The sequence below is a fragment of the Cimex lectularius genome, unplaced genomic scaffold, assembly GCF_000648675.2.
Source record: "Cimex lectularius strain Harlan isolate CLEC.00 unplaced genomic scaffold, Clec_2.1 scaffold8, whole genome shotgun sequence".
Lineage (NCBI taxonomy): Eukaryota > Metazoa > Arthropoda > Insecta > Hemiptera > Cimicidae > Cimex > Cimex lectularius.
In genome coordinates this window covers 2,189,735-2,207,188 of record NW_019392656.1, presented here as the reverse complement: position 1 = coordinate 2,207,188, position 17,454 = coordinate 2,189,735, and the positions used below count along the sequence as shown (strand labels likewise).

The 17,454-nt window shown below is 33.1% G+C and overlaps 2 protein-coding genes across 2 annotated transcripts; one reads left to right on the top strand and one right to left on the bottom strand.

Annotated features, from left to right (window-relative positions):
• Positions 1-618: 618 nt before the first annotated feature.
• On the bottom strand, positions 619-9,269 carry LOC106669704 (pleckstrin homology domain-containing family G member 5). The gene is made up of 18 exons (XM_024224678.1): positions 8,935-9,269; positions 5,998-6,098; positions 5,831-5,935; positions 5,520-5,617; positions 5,305-5,444; positions 5,162-5,238; positions 4,952-5,092; positions 4,787-4,883; positions 4,580-4,725; positions 4,317-4,517; positions 4,154-4,264; positions 3,944-4,093; positions 3,686-3,796; positions 2,535-2,681; positions 1,273-1,491; positions 1,114-1,208; positions 943-1,059; positions 619-875 (listed from the first exon to the last, which is right to left on the bottom strand). The coding sequence occupies exons 2-18, from the start codon at positions 6,094-6,096 to the stop codon at positions 671-673; spliced, it is 2,259 nt and encodes a 752-aa protein (XP_024080446.1). The 5' UTR covers positions 6,097-6,098; positions 8,935-9,269; the 3' UTR covers positions 619-670.
• Positions 9,270-10,946: 1,677 nt separating this feature from the next.
• On the top strand, positions 10,947-14,500 carry LOC106669705 (inositol polyphosphate 1-phosphatase). The gene is made up of 5 exons (XM_014399362.2): positions 10,947-11,435; positions 12,792-13,044; positions 13,098-13,260; positions 13,316-13,400; positions 13,960-14,500. The coding sequence occupies exons 1-5, from the start codon at positions 11,220-11,222 to the stop codon at positions 14,317-14,319; spliced, it is 1,077 nt and encodes a 358-aa protein (XP_014254848.1). The 5' UTR covers positions 10,947-11,219; the 3' UTR covers positions 14,320-14,500.
• The last annotated feature ends 2,954 nt before the right edge of the window (positions 14,501-17,454 follow it).

The window sequence follows — 17,454 nt, the reverse complement described above, 5'->3', positions numbered from 1 at the left end:
GAGCGCAAAACAACAAAGTAAAATGAATGAAATATCCTATCTTGATTTTTTCTTGATTAAATTGGTGTTTTTGTAGAGAATTCAATAGTTTAATACAATTTTGTGATCCAAGAGCAAAACAGTGAACTTTCCTGTATTTCTATACAGTTTAGTCATAAATCCCATCTTACAAAAGCATTAAATTTTAACATTATTATTATTAATATAAGCACTACCCTGTTGAATGATTTTAAAAAACCCCTGTAATGTAATGGTGTGTTTAACTTTGACATTGTAGCAAAAAAAATTGAGTATTTAAATACTCTCGTTTAAAAAGAAGAAAAATGCAGTAGTTGTGTTTATATCGATAAATATTTTATTGTCAAGTTATTAGTGATCCCAGATTGCATTCCTTTCAAATGTGCTAGTCTTAGTGCAGATAAATATATCATTCACTTAAGCTTAATCAGTCGATAGCAAACTTTACAAGTTGAGTAATTATTTATTGTTTTATTTCTTTTCAATGTCAACGTTAAACTTTCACAAAATTTCAAAAAATGCTGACTTGTTGAGCCATTGAACGATCGGTTGATGACAATGCACTAGAAGTGCTCTGTAATTACCAGAGTGTGATTACTCTAGTTTGTTTTGTGGCACCTTGCCATTAAGAAACGAGTAAACGAACAACAGATTACTGTTCAGGGCGATCCATTGTGTTGTGTCTGATGGCTGGAGACCTCCTCAGCGGCGGCGACGGTGGTGGATACGAAGCTCCGCGAGGAGGGGCTGGTGGTGGTACCAACGGTCGAGGCGGCGGAGCTAGCCATCTCCGACTCGCCTCTTTCAAATCAGGTAAGGACTGACCAAGCTGAGGCACCACTACCCTCAGTGTATCACTGGCAAATACAATATCGTTTTCTTAATCCAAATAACTTGGAGCTTTTAAAAATAAAAATGACTCACGTATGAGGTATAGCTTCATCTGAGCTGTGAGAGAATGGCCTGACTTCTGATTCTACGCTAAGCCCCCTTGAAACATTGCTTATTGGTGAACATCCTTCAGCCATTTCAACAGAGCCGCTGAAACATTACTCAGTCATTTTTCATTTGATTATATATGCTGTGTGACATTACCTATTCGAATCAGGCTCTACTCTCCAAGTGTCGTCACTTGCTTGTTTAGCCGCATTGTACAGTCCTTCTGCTCTATGGATGCACATCACGAGATTCTGTACGAATAAAATAAATCAATTGATCTTATTTTTTTTTTCATAAAAAAAAACAATGAGATACCTTTATAACTTTGGAATCTGGAGATATAAGAAGGAATGCCGATATTGGCGTTGAGTATTCTGAAAGGTACACACAGGCCAATGTTGGTGTATCTCTGGCCAGCTCCTGAACTATTAATCTATTCACTTGGAATGGGGGACGGATTATCTTTAACTGGGAGCCTCTTGTGTATTTACACAAAAGGAGCATATCTGTCAGAAGTATGCAGTGGACTTCTATCTACAAAAATTAAACTTTTATGTAAAATTGACAAAAACCAGTTGGTTGGTGTATGCATAAATCTTAAGTTTTTTATTTGAACACACACATTAGCTGTTTATTTTTGCAGTGTTTTATTTGTCAGGGCTGCTGAGTATGAGTGAATGAGCCAAAAAGGTCCAGAATAAATAAAATCTATTTAAAGCCTAAATACTTAGTTTTCATTTCAACGCCAATTAACAAAATTAAAAATTTTCAAATATACCCAATCACAGAAAATGGCAATAAGTTGAAATGCAAAGGCTAAAACATTGAAGATAGGCCGATAAAATGATCAGAAACAACCAAAATACAGTTTTATTTTCCAGAAGACATCTAAAAGAAATCTTACTGTAAGCCGGTCCCCTTTTAGTATAAGTTAGGAATAGTGTTAATATAAGTTAAAAATAGTTGTGAAAAACTTATAAAATATATTCTGATGGGTTAAACAAAGAAACACTTCCCACAAACCTGTAAGGTATAGAAACACAACAGGCGAATAGCCCCAATAAATAACAAAAGTTTGTCACAGGTCACGGAAATGGTTCATCACGCTGAGGGTCATCATGAATTTGGGGAAGGGCTTTGTGAACTCTTCACCAGAGGCCCATCAATACGGGACCAAGGGGCTGCGTAATGGAAACTCCTGTGAATTACGAGTTGTTGCATGGCTAACCAGCTCATGACCAATTCTTGCAAGAAGGGAGTCGACTCCTGGCCCAACAGTTATTGCTTTTTCTTTCCTCCCCTCACTCAGTCAATCGAGGGCTCCCACAGCCAGTTGGTGGTAATATATTATTTTTAAGAGCTTTGGCTGCCTTATTCAGATATATTCTTAAAATGATTTTATCAACTATAAATCCATATAATCAAGAAAATGACAAATATATTAAAGTTTTAAAAAGAAAAATACAACATTATAAAACCTTTTGAAATTAGAAAAATAAAGAAAAATCTTTCTCTTTTGTTCCAAATATAAAATGTATGAATACTTGTCACATTTGTTTTCACTTTTTTTTTCTTACTTTGCTTGTATTGTAGTCTTTGAGCTTGACATCAGCCTCTGCGATGAGTTGTCTCTTGTGAAGCGGGTTGCACCCGGGCATTGATTTTTTGAGATCAAGCTCATTGTGGATTTTTATCAATTTGTCCAAGTCGTCGTCTTTGGTTTCCTGGAATCAAGAGATCTTGTAAAGTTTTTACGATGTGAAATTTAAAACAAAAGTAAAATAATTTCAAAACTGCGAGCTAACTGACTTAATCAGGCAAATTATAAGCATACATTTTAATGTGCTGCTAAGAAAAAAAATAAAACAAGTTACAAAAAACTATTTTAAAGATTTCTCCATTAATTTGTTGTAAATGGTGGATTTTTTTAAAGTCAGAAAGAAGTAGTACCTAAGATTTGGAAAGGGTTATCATTTCAAACCTCAATAATTCTTGAGCATAAAAATTTCAACATTTTCAATTTTCCTACCAAATAAAATTTCATTCAGTTTGCATCATAGACTAATTTGTATTATTTTAAAATCATAAATTCCAAAAGTAAAAGGTTCTTTATAAAAGAAAACTGTATTATTTTCAACTGTTGTATGCTATTGTATATTTCTTTTCTTTATGTGTGTTAAGTGTTAAGCATTACAATCTATTTAAGTAATTCTGGTCATGTTGAAGATTTAAAAAGATAAATTAATACTAAATGACATTTAGACCTACTAGACTGAATAAAATAAATTATTTTAATTTTGATCAATTGGAACAACTTGAAAACAACAATTTTCTGCTATTATAAACATTTATTTCATGATAAGACTGGATATTTTTGATAACTTTGTTGTGAAACATTGTGGTGAAGTCTGCGAGGTGTTTTGGTATTTAACCATTCCAGTGGTTAGCCTATGTGTTATTTTGTCAGTCCAATCCTTTTTTATGAGTTTGTAAAATGCCTGTTTTTCCATTGACGTCTTTGTTTTATTAGAATAAGCAGACCAGGATGATCAGAAATGATGAATATTTTACACTTTTTGACCAGGTTAAAAAATTATGCATAAAAGCATGCACTAAATGTGCATTGAAAGTGTTTTAAGATTTTCTATTCCAAAAATCTACACCACAAATAAAGGGAACATAATACAATAACAATAAAATTTAAAAAATCAGAATAAGTGAAACTAACTATAACATCATATGCTTCAATTCTCGACATCAAACTTCTAAGACATTCCATGTCTTCTTTTTGTCTCAGAGTGGTATTTACGTTGTTTACAAATGAATCCATTCGTTCGATCTGAAAAATGATAATAAGATTTGTCACACCTTTAACTACTGCCTACTGTTTTTGAAATTGCTATGAAACTATTTTAATATCGAAATAATATTGAATATATATTTCGATTTTATCTGAAATAAAACATGAAAAGAACTATTCAGTTACCATAATTTCTAAATTTTCTCTCTGCTTCTCTAAAGAAGTGTGTTTCAATATCGCTTTAAGGAGAAGTGAATATTTAGTGAGACGTTGCATGGGTTTTACGAGCATTTCAATAAGTCGCAATCTGTGACAGTCCTTCTGAGTCTCACACCACTAAAAAGAAAAAAAAATCAGTGTAGAAAATAGTTTAACACCTTTTAAATATCACCATACCGCCAAGTAAGCAGTAAACATTTCATTCGACTGTGTTTTCTCTCTGCAGTATTTTTGGCATTCACTTTGTTCAGAGCAGTACAAAACATAAGGGGCAAAAACTTCCTCACACTGAAAAACAATGTTTTAAAAAATTATAAAAATGAAAAAAGTTTTGTCGTACTTTTAGAAAAGCTTCAAGAAGAAAATTTGGGTCGAGCAGGGCTGACGTTTCTCTAGCTGCCGCCAACATAGGAAGAAGGTATTTTGCCCATAGTACGAGATTGCACTTTGAAATGTCCTCTATGTTGCTGAACAAACGGTTTTTCTCTATGTCAGTCAGTAAATTGCACTTCTGTAGGTTGATCAGACAGGCCAAAAAAAGCTGCAACAATTTAAATTCATAAAAACGTAAAAATTCATAAAATATAAACTGATGATGCTCACATCTGTAACCAGTTTCAGAGTGTGAATATAAGCTACTTCGGTTTGAATCAATTCCCAAATTGCCGCCTGCTGATGACTTTCACTGTCAGTTATGTTAAGTATCTTAGATACAATTTCTCTCCAGTCATCTTCAAGTTTGTAAAGAGCTTTTGAAAAAAAAAAAACTAGATAAATTTTTGAATGTTTTAATTTTAGCTGATCACTTACATTCTTCTAAATCCTCATCGTTTTTATTACTTAACTGAGGGATCCCATATTTGCTGTAGTTGTTAAGTTTTTCAACAAGTAACTCCATCTTGCTATCCTGAAAAAAAAATACCATTAAACGAATTATGGCAAAAGGAAGTTCATTTTTTAATTTAAAACTTGTACTTTGGAGTTTCCAAAAAGGGTGGTCCATCGTTGCTTGGTCCCTCTTAGTTTGCTCTCAACTGACAGTGATCCTGAATCAGAAATCCCTGATATACCATCTTCTGTGCTTACGCTGAAAAAGCTCGTCCTCCCTTTACAACTCTATTGAAAAACAACCATAAATTATAAATACATATATTATTTAAATTTAATTTTACTGAGATTACTCGCCCTGGATGTTTTCCGAGAAGGGTGGCCGAAGAGTTTATTTGATTTTGTATCTGAGATGTCCTTTTCTGAAAAATTACCAACAACAACAAATCACTTGCAAAATTCTGTCCGATAAATTATTTTAAACTTGAACTTTTAAATACCTCTAATAGTTATGTGTTTCCCACCAAGCCAGGCAGTGTCGGTCGTCAAAACTGGCAAAGGAGTTTTGTATTGTTCAAGCATGACTTCCACGTTAAACAATTCAACTCCTCTCCGCGTGCAAACAGGGCCCAACGCTTCCCTGGTAAAAAATGAACAGTTTTAATTTCTAACAATTATAATTATTACAATTTATTCCATTAGAACTGACTCTTACGCAAGAGATACACCTTTGAGAGCGAGCAAAAATTCATGGCCGGATGAATCCTGCCCTCCAATTTCAAATGACACACTGAAATACTCTGAACTGTTCACCTAGAAACATTTTTAAGTTTTAAAATGTTATAAAATCATGTTGGGTGATACATAAAATGAAATTTCGAATTAGTTTTGTATTTCAACTTTAATTAATTGTGTTTTAGGCTACTATTTTAAGTAATAAACACATTTATATTTGAATAATAATTAGTATATAATTATAAGCATAGAATTTTTCTTTTCCTTTAATTCTCCATGATTTTTCCATACCTGGGATCTTGCCAAATTGTGCCGCCTCTGTTGGAGCGGAACATTCAAACAATTATCAGGCCTTAATCCTATCTTGTCCATTTGGTTCAAACTTCGACAACGTTTCTAGAAATAGAGGACAGCCATCCATCAGAACCGATATTTGGACTATTAACGAGATAAATTACATGTAATCTTGAGGTAGTCGTAGGTGAAACGGCCAAGAATATGCTCATGGTGGCAGTGATGAAATTCGGAGGCTCAGCATCACCAGGCTGCGGAGTCATTTCTGAGTGCACATAAATATATGATTTATTCTTGATTAAAGCTCAACTTAAAACAAACGTGGAACATTCATTACGCAATGTGTAAACTACAAGCTAAAAAGTGCTCAGAATTGGTCGCAAAAATTTTTAATTCATCGAAATATTTTTGATTTGAAATCATGAATCATCAATGTGACAACAAAATTACAATTTACTTTCACCCAAGCAGATACCAGTTATTTTTCCACAAACCCTATTGATCATATTAATGTCCATTATGATCTTTACAACTTTGGACCCATTAAAATATATATAGAAGCGTTAAAAATATTTTAATATGATTGTTTCTAAATCACATTTATTCAATTAGTTTGGTCTATATGTGACTAGTATATTTTAAAACCATTGTTACTAATCTAGTACTAAAGTACTTTTTTGGCAACTACTAGATTTGATCTTTGGATCTGAAAATCACCTGAAAATCGATCCTTCATAAAAGTACAAATATTAAAACCTAAAACTAGGGTGTTTTTTTTTACAGAATTTATATCAGAACACGAAAATTGCTCTTTTGACATATTTTTGCTTTCAACTTGCTGTTCAGCACTGATTTGAACCAAAATTTCAAATTTTCTATTTGTATAATTAAAAATTGCTGTTTTATCTAAATATATCAAAACTGATTTAAGCAAACTTTTGTCTATTACGAACTATTTATTAACTAGTCTATAAGCAGAAGTATAAAAAGCCTCAAAAAAGCAATAAATGTGTTTTCATGTGCAAGCAATACTAACAAAAGCTTTAAAAAAAACAAGATAAATAAATAAAATGCAAGTAAAACAACTATATTTTGTGATTTTGTTTTATTATAATTAATTCAGCCTTAAATACATTTATATGCAAGCAGCCATCAATTTGTTTCTTACAGTAAGTGACAAATTACATTTTTATGTTTTACAAAAAATAAAATCAACAATAAATAAATCAAGACAGTACATAACGTGATTACAGTTTATTATATTTTGACTAGATATTTTATTTTATTTTTAATTGCTTATAGTGATTTGCTATTCACCAATGTTTTTTCAAGGTTGATAACTTATTAAACACTTTCAGGAACATTAATCTTTTTTAATTTAGCAATCATTTGAAATTTGGAATTTTATTAAATCTTGCCCTGCTTATTATTATTATTATTATTTTTTTTTTTTTTACGTCATTTTATAGGTAAGTAAGTGAATAATCAATCAGTTTGTTTAAATAAAAAACCATATAAGATATGGTGATGAAGACAATCAATCAACTTCAAACAGGCGTTGATGTTATGGAGATCAGGAATGTAGTTTTTTTTTAAACAATGAAATACTGTTATATCTTTGTAAGCTTTTGATCATTTATTTGATCTTCATTAAAGCGCTACAAAAATTACATTCACAAAAATTAAGTTAAAACTGGACGGATGAATATTTTATTTATACAAATATAAGTAAATAACTATGTTGGCTTACAGTTACAATGTAATGTTACTATGTAAAATTTTGAACTAATAAAGTATTATTATTATTTTTATGTTCTAAATGCAGTACTATCAGCCATAAAATCAGTACATGTGGAACACTCGTTTAGCAGACTTGATTTTCACCTTTTGAAATTAAAAATATAAAATATATCATTCCTCATAATTTAAAAAAATGAAATTAATTTTTTTTTTGTTATATTAAAGATTTTCTTTTAATCGTACCAATGTTATTTTGTTTTAAATACATTTTTTTAGACTCTATATTACATATTTAATCAAATCAACCATACAAGAGTATGAAGAAAATGATAAAACAGAAGGAAAACAAAAATGGACAATAATCACATTTGGAGAAAGCTTTTAATTAGCTGAAAAGTTGAAGACAAAACTATAGAATATCATCCAATAGTGGAACGAAACATCAACATAACATGACTTAACTCAAGCAGTGGACACTCCAACAAAATTTCCACCAGTTGAAATAACTACTAACTGTGGAATTTATCTTTTTTAGGCTCCTTATAATTTTTTCTGTTTTGTATTATTCAAGATATTGTTTCCCTGAGTGTTATTAACTTAATAACTAAATATGTATACTTATGTTCACACATAACATTGACGATAAGCATACACGTTAGTGTCTGGTATGCAGTTAGAAGAAAAAACTTCGATGCCTATAATTCAAGGCATTGGCTATTACCCGCGGTGATGCTCGGTGGTGGATAACAAGTGCCTACTGTACATTACCAAATATAGACATATTTTCACTATTTTAATACATAAAAATCTACTTCCTAATTATTAATAATTGATACTCTCATCTTGATATATGCTATTGAAAAATCTAACACAAATTAGTTAACAGATATAAAAATTTTTTTTAATGCATTAACAAATAATGAACTTAATTGTAACATATTTTCAGTCGATGTTTCGGTCGGTTGGTTCCTTAATTTTTACAAAACATGAAACTGAATATGGTGCAGAACGGCGCCTGTAAACGTGCTTGCTCCAGCTGTAATCATCTTCTCAGATCAAGCCGGTGACACCAAGATGTGCTTTCAACTATCGCATGCCCAAAATACAACAAAAGCTTCTAAAAACACATAATAAGCTGCAAATACTATAGTAGAAGTCTTTCATGGAAACTGCAAAGCCAAGAATTTCAACAAGCGGTTTAATAAATAAGTAAACTACTATTAAAACTTTACAACATATGCTGATATTCTAACACTAATAAAGCTCCCTCGGGTGAAAATTTGTTGCGGAGAGCCAAACAATAAATCCATTCGATATGGTAACAAGTGAGCGCATCACCCGTTTAACTTGGTCATATTTACCTGCTAGGAACAGGCTTAGACATCCGAATCATAATTTAATGTAAAATTATTATTACACCAGAGCATATTTTCTAAAGGGAGGGTAAAAGGGTCAAAAAACGAACGGTGCTCGGGGGAGGGTTTTAAATGTCACATGGAATCAAATTGAACCATCTTCTCGGTGCTTTCATCGTAGAACGGAAGGGATGTGAAACGCATAAAATAATGGTAAACTACAACGGCGAAGGGGTGAAGTGAGAAGCACCGAATGTGGAGAGGTCAGCAGTGAACAGCTGAAAAGTTGGAGAGTGGCCATTTTGCCCTTCACCCGTCATCAATCACCTCCATTGAAATGACAATCGTGACAATACAATGACAAAAAGGTCGATATTGATATATTACTAGTCCCGATTGTTGACAAAACGCATTAGAGAGATTCTAAAAAAAATAATGAAAATGGGGTGAAAAACTCCCTCTGGTTAAGGAAGGATCAGTCTATTGGTACACTGACAGATCTAGAAAGCAAGAAAATACAGGGGACCCTGTACATGGGTCCAAAATCAAACACGGCACCTATGAACATGTACATTTTGCACCAAACTTAACCATACTGATTTTAAAGTTCGGTAAATACGCTACAGTTTTCCAGGCTGAAATTATAGCAATTGAACACTGTACCAAAGAAATAAAAAGGCTAGGAACACATTCCAGGAAGATAGCAATTTTTTTTTAGTCAGGCAGCACTTAAGCCTATGCCTTATGAGAGGTAAAGGCAAAAGTATGGAATTGTAAGGAATCTCTGGCAGAAGTCAGTAACAGAAATGACCTGACCTTGGCATGGGACCCTGTGCATTTAGGACAATGGGAAAGTCGACATGTTGGCCAAAAAAACAATATTAATTCCCTAGAGCCCAAACCCCATTGTGGCCTAGCATCTCACCCACAAAAAAGGAAACAAAAAAACCTTAATGAGTTCAAAACCTGGTGGAACAATAACCCAGGCATGAGGCACCTGAAGATATTCATAGAAGGGCCATACGTAAAACTTACAAAGGAATTACTGAAAGTAAACTGTGACAGTACAAGGATTCTGGTTGGACTCCTGACCAGGGAAATGCCGCCTAAGAAGGCAATCCACCGGATAATAGCACAAATAGAAGAACTACTACCAGGACAAAGAGGATACCACAGAACACATTTATGTTTTTGTGAGGGTCTATATAAGTGTAGATCCTTCAACTAAATAAAGGCTACAAGAAGAATCTGCACTAAGTAGCCACTGACAATGCCCCTTTCTCCAACCACAGTGTGCTGAAATTCTGTTCCGGACCAAAGGATGTGAAACCTGCTCATGTCTTTGCTAGTTTATGAATTAGTGGTATTTGAATTTTATCCTTATATTGAATATGCAAACACTCTACAGAAAAGAAAAAATGATGGATAGGTTGCATGTAAATGGGCAAATGGAATAGAATGGTTGGTAGCTTACAGGGTTGCAAGGTAAGTAGGTAGTTAGAAACATAGACTACCAGAACAAGTCAGAAAAGAAAAAAGTTAAAGTAAAGATTAAGGATTAAGAAAAATGTAGAATAGAAAAAGCAGGATAGGTTGTCAACCTACAGCTAAATATTTGATGTATAGGTATAACTATGTGACATTGGAAATAACAGGGAAAGTCAAGCAAGGAGACAAAAATTGTACCTAAGTGACCTGTACATTTTTATATTCACTTTTATTCCAAGCTTTGAACGGTTTTTTAGATGATTTTTGTAAGAAGAAGAAAACTCAGTTTTTAAATAACAGTTTTACTTTAAAAAATTCGCAAGTCAGTATATGAGACTAAAAAGTACATAGCGAAACCAGGCGACGCAATTTGAAATTTGTACAGCAACTTCCGTTTATACTCAGATAAATAACGACAAATACACAGATTATTTAAAAAAAACGTTAAATAAATAAATTTTTAAATCTATTTTAAGTAAAATTTTAATCACTTTACCTTAGGTTAATTCTTGTTGGAAAATAAACGGCAAAACGTTGTGCTTTCTTCTTTTTTAAGTTTATTCTTCTTGAATTAGGTAGCGTTTCAGATTTGGGAAGTTTTTATATTAAAAATCAACTTTTTCTTTATTAGAAAATAGTAATTTTCATTTCATTCATTTTACTGGAAAATAGTAATTTTCAGTTCACCGACTATTGGGTTTAGTCAATGGTTTTATCACTGATTGACCAAGGAGTCAATGACAGGCCGGCAAGGTTAAAAATGATAACGAAGTGTCAAACTGTCAACTGTCAGTGAGAGGACAATGGTCGAGAATCGTTTGCTTGCTTCGTTGCTTGCTGCGACAAAGCGTGGCACCGTGATAGCTCGTGTCTGCAGGGCCGACGACCGCCTCCTTGCTCTCCTCGTCCAGGAAAAGAAAGACTCCGAACGAAATCCGAGGTTCCAGCACGATTTCAAGACGTTGGTCGACGTATTTCTCCAAGAAGTGGTCAAACACGACCTTTCACTCTGTGATACGGTACAAATCCCTGACTTGAATCTTGTCTGCATGCCGATGAACTGCCAACACCAGTTGGTAGAAAATTTATATTATCTTGTTTTGCAATTTACGATTTTCTAATTGGAAAGAGATGCTCGCTGAAGATGGTTTTAAGTTTAGTTATCAGAGATGACGTTCACTTGTGGAACTTTACAGATCCTTGACTTGAGTCAGGTCTGTATGACAATGAACTACCAACACCAGTTGGTAGAATTTATACTATCTAGTCCTGCAACTTATGATTTTCTAATTGGAAAGAGATGCTCATTGAAGATGATTTTATGCTCAGTGATCAGGGATGACTTTCACTTTTGGAACTCTACAGATCCTTGACGTGAGTCAGGTCTGCGTGACAATAAAAGTTGACAGTACTTGGTACGAAGTAAAATATTCAATTTTAGTTTTTTAAGTTTTATAGATATGCACTTTGAATATGGCATTGTGCTCAAGATTGTAGACCTGTCATGCTTAAATCAAAATTGGTCAAATTTGATCGTACCCAAATCCAATCAGGTTTGCATGACAATGAACTGTTGACGTTACATTGTACAACATTTTTTTCTCTTAGATAATCAGTTTTATTTTATTATTATAACGTTAATAGAGATGTACTTTCAAGGTGGAATTGAGCTCAAGCTTATTGACTTTTCACACTAAAATCAGAGCTGATCAATTTTGTACAATGTATCTGTAAAGTTCCACTTTAATTTGAGGATCTCTACAGATACTTGACTTGAGTCAGTTCTGCATGACATTGAACAGTTGACAGTACTTAGTACAACTTTTTTTTCTGAACCTCCAAGTTTAGTCTTTTTTAAATATAACTGAAATTTACTTAGCATGTGTAATTGAACTCAAGATTGTAAACTTGTCAAGCTAAAATCAGGGATGATAAATTTCGTTCATCCTGAAAGCCACTCAGCATGATTATCATTTATAAAAATTGAATTGGTAAATTTTAAACAAACTCAACAGCTGCCTAGAATGGCCATCGCTTGTGGAACTCTACAGATGCCTGACTTGAGTCATGTCTGCATCAACAATTGAATGTACTTCATACAAAGTTTTTCCCCTTAATACTCCTTTTAGTTTAAAAATTGTATTTTAAAGATGAAATTGAACTAAGACTTGATTTTCCCTAAAATCAGAGATGATAAATTATCATTCTCAATAGCTACACAGACAATTGAATGTAATCAAAACTTCATAGTTATATTACAAACAGTTATTTCATTATTTTTGACAAACTTTTAAAAAGGTTTTATACCAATCATAAAATGTGATTAGTAGTAGTGATATTTCATTTTTTCACTTACATTTACCATTTTTTAACAGTTTACAAATTCAAAAGGAGAGGTGTTTGGTGAAGAGAACAATGAGTTTTTAACTGATGAAGGGACCATACTGGTAGAGGTGAAGCCGACCTTGGAGGAGACTACAAGTTTACTCAACAAAGTTGTTAAAGACCAGGACGCCAGTCGAGTGTTGGCCGAATGTGCCCACAACAATGTCGACGTTGATTTTTACTGTGATATAAACCTGGATGTCATTTTACCAGAGAAGATTGGTGTCTGGATTGACCCAATTGGTAATATTATCTTTAACTTTTTTAAAAATTTATTTTGACATGTAATATTTCAGATTCGACAAGCGAGTATATTCAGGGAAGGAAGGACGATCAAAGCGCATTGGTCAGATCAGGTCTTCCGTGTGTCACCATTCTCATCGGTGTGTTCAACATGGACACGGGAGAACCACTGATCGGTGTTGTAAAACAGCCGTTTTTCAAATTTAGAAATGGAAGGTCAGTTTATCTTTTAAAGCAGTTTCAATTTGATATTAACTCTATATATTTTTAGTTGGTCTGGAAGGCTAGTTTATGGATATAACATCGGAGATCATAGAGGGATAAATCAGGATTTTTCAAATATTCCAGTAAACAAGGTAGGAATCTTTTACTCACAATGGTAATTTTGAATTTTTCAAATTCAAATTTATTTTATATTAATATTAACAACAAATAATAATCTTGGTTGTCAATTGATACGCTCTAGAGGCCAACTGCTCAATTCCTTGGTGGTTCCACCCCTTGGATTTGATTTTTACAGAATCTAAGTTTTTACAAAATCCAATATTTTTGCCTTAAGGAAGTGGGTCATTGCTAGGAAGAGGTGGTAGTCTGAAGGAGCATGGTCTGGACTGGGGGTGGATGTAATAGAAGATTGCATCAATTTTTGAAAGGTTTTGCTTTGCATTTGAAAAGTGTGCAGCCGGATTTGTCTTGTTGAAAAGAGATCGAAAGATAATTTCCCATAATACATAGTTAAATAGAGGTAAGAATTGATGAAACACAAATTTTGGTACAAATTTGTAATAAATAACCTCTTTAAAATAAAATAAAAATCGAATGTGCTTTTTTTTTTTTTTTTTTTTTTTACTTTAAATTCAATCTTATTATAATTTAAAAATTGATATGGATATTACATGAATCTTGAAAATGCAGATTGTTGCAGTCAGCTCATCCGAGGACAACCATATTAAAGAGACACTTCAGAACCATGGATACACGACGGTCGAACTGGCAGGCGCCGGATATAAACTCCTCAGCATAATATCCGGGGACGTCTCCGCTTATGTTCTCAGCAAGCCGACGACTTACTTCTGGGACGTATGTGCCGGCAATGCCATTTTAAATGCATGTGGGGGCGGTGTGGTCGACTTTTCGACCTTGGAGCCAATCAAGTATCGAGGCGGTGTAAGCCTCCAGGAGTGCTGCAATGCCGGGGGTATTCTTGCTTTTAGAAATTCGGAAATAAAAGACGATCTTATAACAATTCTAAATTTAAAAACGTCCAAAACTTAACATTTTTACAAACATTTTAAAACACCTCTAGGGAAATTATACCATTAACAGTTTTTATAAGTTGAAAGTTTGCGTCAAGCTATTATTTGAACTTTTGACGTAAGACTTTGGTTGAAATGAAAAAGTTAGTGTTACGAGCAGGATTTGAACCCACAAACTCATGACACTAACTTTTTCATTTCAACAAAAATCTTAATTAATTGAAAGAAGTTAATAGACCTCTAAATATTTATAATGGATTTATTATTTAAAAATTAACTATTGGGTTGTCCGGAAAATAATGCAGGATTTTGGTATTAAACAAAAAAAAAAGAAACTAGTTACTTTAAAGCAATGTTCTTTAATCAAAATAATTTCCCATACTCTCAATACATTTCTCCCAACGTGTTGGTAACTTATTAATTCCGTCTGAGTAGAATTCAGAATTTTTAGAATTGATAAAGTCAATAAATGCATTTTCCAGTTCCGTTTGATTTTTGAATATTATGTGTTGTAAGTAGTGGTCCAGGTGTCTAAAAAAATGGTAGTCAGTAGGCGAGAGGTCCGGAGAGTAGGGTGGGTGAGGCAAAGTTTCATAGCCAAGCTCCAATAATTTTTGTGACGTTACACGTGACACATGTGGTCGAGCGTTGTCATGCAACAAAATGGGCCCTTTCCGATTGACCAAAGAGGGCTTCATTACTGCCAATTTCTGATGCATGGTATTAATTTGGTTACAGTATGATTCAGCATTGATGGTTTCGCCAGGATTTAAGAAGCTGTAGTGTATTAAACCAAATGAAGCCCACCATACCGTAACCATTACCTTTTTTTGATGAGTTGGGGGCTTTGGAAAATGTATTGGAGCTTCTCCTTTGTCGAGCCACTGTCCAGAACGTCTAGTGTTATCGTAGAGAATCCACTTTTCGTCACATGTAACAATTCTGGCCAGAAATGGGTCATTTTTGTTTCGACAAAGAAGTGATGCACAAACATCAAAGCGCTGATTTTTTTGGCGATCGTTTAATGAGTGTGGAACCCAATTTTCGAGTTTTTTCACTTTTCCAATCGCCTTGAGGTGGTCAGCGACGGTCGTTTTACTGACTTTGAGTTGCTCTGCAAGTTCTCGAACAGTTGTTTTGGGGTTTTCTTCCACCACTGATCGCAGAACATCATCATTAAGAGAGGAAGGCCTTCCACGACCTTCTTCATCTTCAAGGCTGAAATCTCCCTCCCGAAATTTTTTAAACCACCTTTGCACAGTGCACTCATTAACACAACCCTCGCCCCAGACTTGGTTAATGTTTCTAGCCGTTTGGGCTCCGCTTCGGCCGAGTTTAAACTCGTAAAAGAAAATCGTACGAAATTCTCGCTTTGACATTATAAGGATGACTGAATTATTTCCAAGTAGCGGAATGCTACAGAGGTAAACAAACAATATCATTTGGAAGAGGATTAATAAGTGTTGACATTCATACAAATGAGTAATCCTGTAAACGTAAACAGAATATTTTATATAGATTTTTTTTAATGAAAACTTAAAATCCTGCATTATTTTCCGGACAACCCAATACTTGCAGTTTTATTTAAGAAACTCATTTGCTTTAGAAGACTTTATTATTTGCTTGTTGGGAAACTAGATTATATTATTGGTGTTGTTTTAAATAACTTTTTTACTAACATTTGAAAGCATGTTAATTTGTCAAAGAAAAAGTTGTTGTTTTTTCCCCTCTAACTTTAACCAAATGTTAGAATACTTTTGTAACATGTAAAGCACCAGTGGTCCCCTTGTAAACTCTCACACCAACGGCAGTCCCAGGAACAACTTGTGGTTGGGATCATATTCTGGCCGCCGTACCACTTTTCCCATGCATTCACACATGTTTTGCACTGTTCTGGCCTGGAAGAAAACCCCGAACTTGTTAGCCGATGAGATTTCTTTTCGGGCTTTTTTATTTATTTATTTTTTGTAAGCTAATTTTCTCAGCCGAGATACTTTTTTGTAATTACTATCAACTAGTCACGTGCATTTTCTATACCGTATTCCTAATTATTTCATGTAATACATTTTTGAAAAAATTGCCGCCTATTAATGGGGTCTTTTAGGGAAGGTATTAGTTTGAAAAAAAAATCAACAATGAAATATTTTTATTTTTATGTATAAAATGAACACCCAAGATAACTGAACCAGTCTTAAAAAAATTAAAAATATTGTCAATCCCTACAACATTTTGACATGAGCTGCTGAGGTGGGACTGCGCAGTGCCAGGGAGAACAAAATTTAAACAACTTTCTCTTCACACAGGTACCTAACGTTTTTTATAACATTGAGGAAAAGAAAAGATCAATGCTTTTGTTAATTTATACCTTAAGTATACAAAAAAAATCTTGGTTTGAGGGTGAGGTACGCAGGGATCCCATGGCGCTTTAGGTGTTAATAGACAAATAATATGTGTTTTTAGTAGTACATATGTATAGAAATGGATAAAATCAAATGTGCAAAATTAAATTTAGCCAATGCTTAAATCTGAAAATTTTTTAACTCGTAAATTTTATATACTTTTAAATTTAACTTGTATTTTTTTATAGAACTTAAAGATAACAAATTTTCTTTGCAGTATTACATTAATCTTCTTTTTGCAAGATTTTATCATCACTGAAATATAAGAAAATCCAACTTTCTTGAATTTTCAACAATGATTTTTTAAAAATATGTTACTATGTGAAACATTTTGTTCTTTAAACATCACAGTTTATAGCATCACAGATTTGTTGATTTTTTAAAAATTAACTTTGAAAAAGTTGCAAAGTACCTTTAGATGATGTTTTTATCTTGATTGTTAGATAAGCTTAGTAGGCTTGCTTTTTGCCGATAACCAATCTTTTTTTAATAATACGACCAATTGTTAGTTTTTTTAAGCACTGACTGACATTCCATATGCAATTTCATTCCTTGTCAATTTTAGTATTGTCAAACTACTTTTTTTTTACCAATCTTCCAGTCATTTTTGTTGTTGAATGTTTATTTAATATATTCTATTTATTTGTTTTGTATTTAGATATTTATATGAAGTGATAGTCATAAATCAAAAAACAATTTGTTAATAACTTTTTATATAGTTTATTGTTGTGATTTATTCTAAATAAAGAGAAATT

Coding starts and splice junctions, on each gene's coding strand:
- LOC106669705 (XM_014399362.2), top strand. CDS start 11,220: ATGGTCGAGAATCGTTTGCTTGCTTCGTTGCTTGCTGCGACAAAGCGT. Junction 13,261..13,315: donor TTCAAATTTAGAAATGGAAG/GTCAGTTTATCT, acceptor ATATATTTTTAG/TTGGTCTGGAAGGCTAGTTT. Junction 13,401..13,959: donor CAAATATTCCAGTAAACAAG/GTAGGAATCTTT, acceptor TTGAAAATGCAG/ATTGTTGCAGTCAGCTCATC.
- LOC106669704 (XM_024224678.1), bottom strand. CDS start 6,096: ATGACTCCGCAGCCTGGTGATGCTGAGCCTCCGAATTTCATCACTGCC. Junction 5,445..5,519: donor CTCAAAGGTGTATCTCTTGC/GTAAGAGTCAGT, acceptor ATTTTTTACCAG/GGAAGCGTTGGGCCCTGTTT. Junction 5,239..5,304: donor GAAACACATAACTATTAGAG/GTATTTAAAAGT, acceptor TTGTTGTTGTTG/GTAATTTTTCAGAAAAGGAC.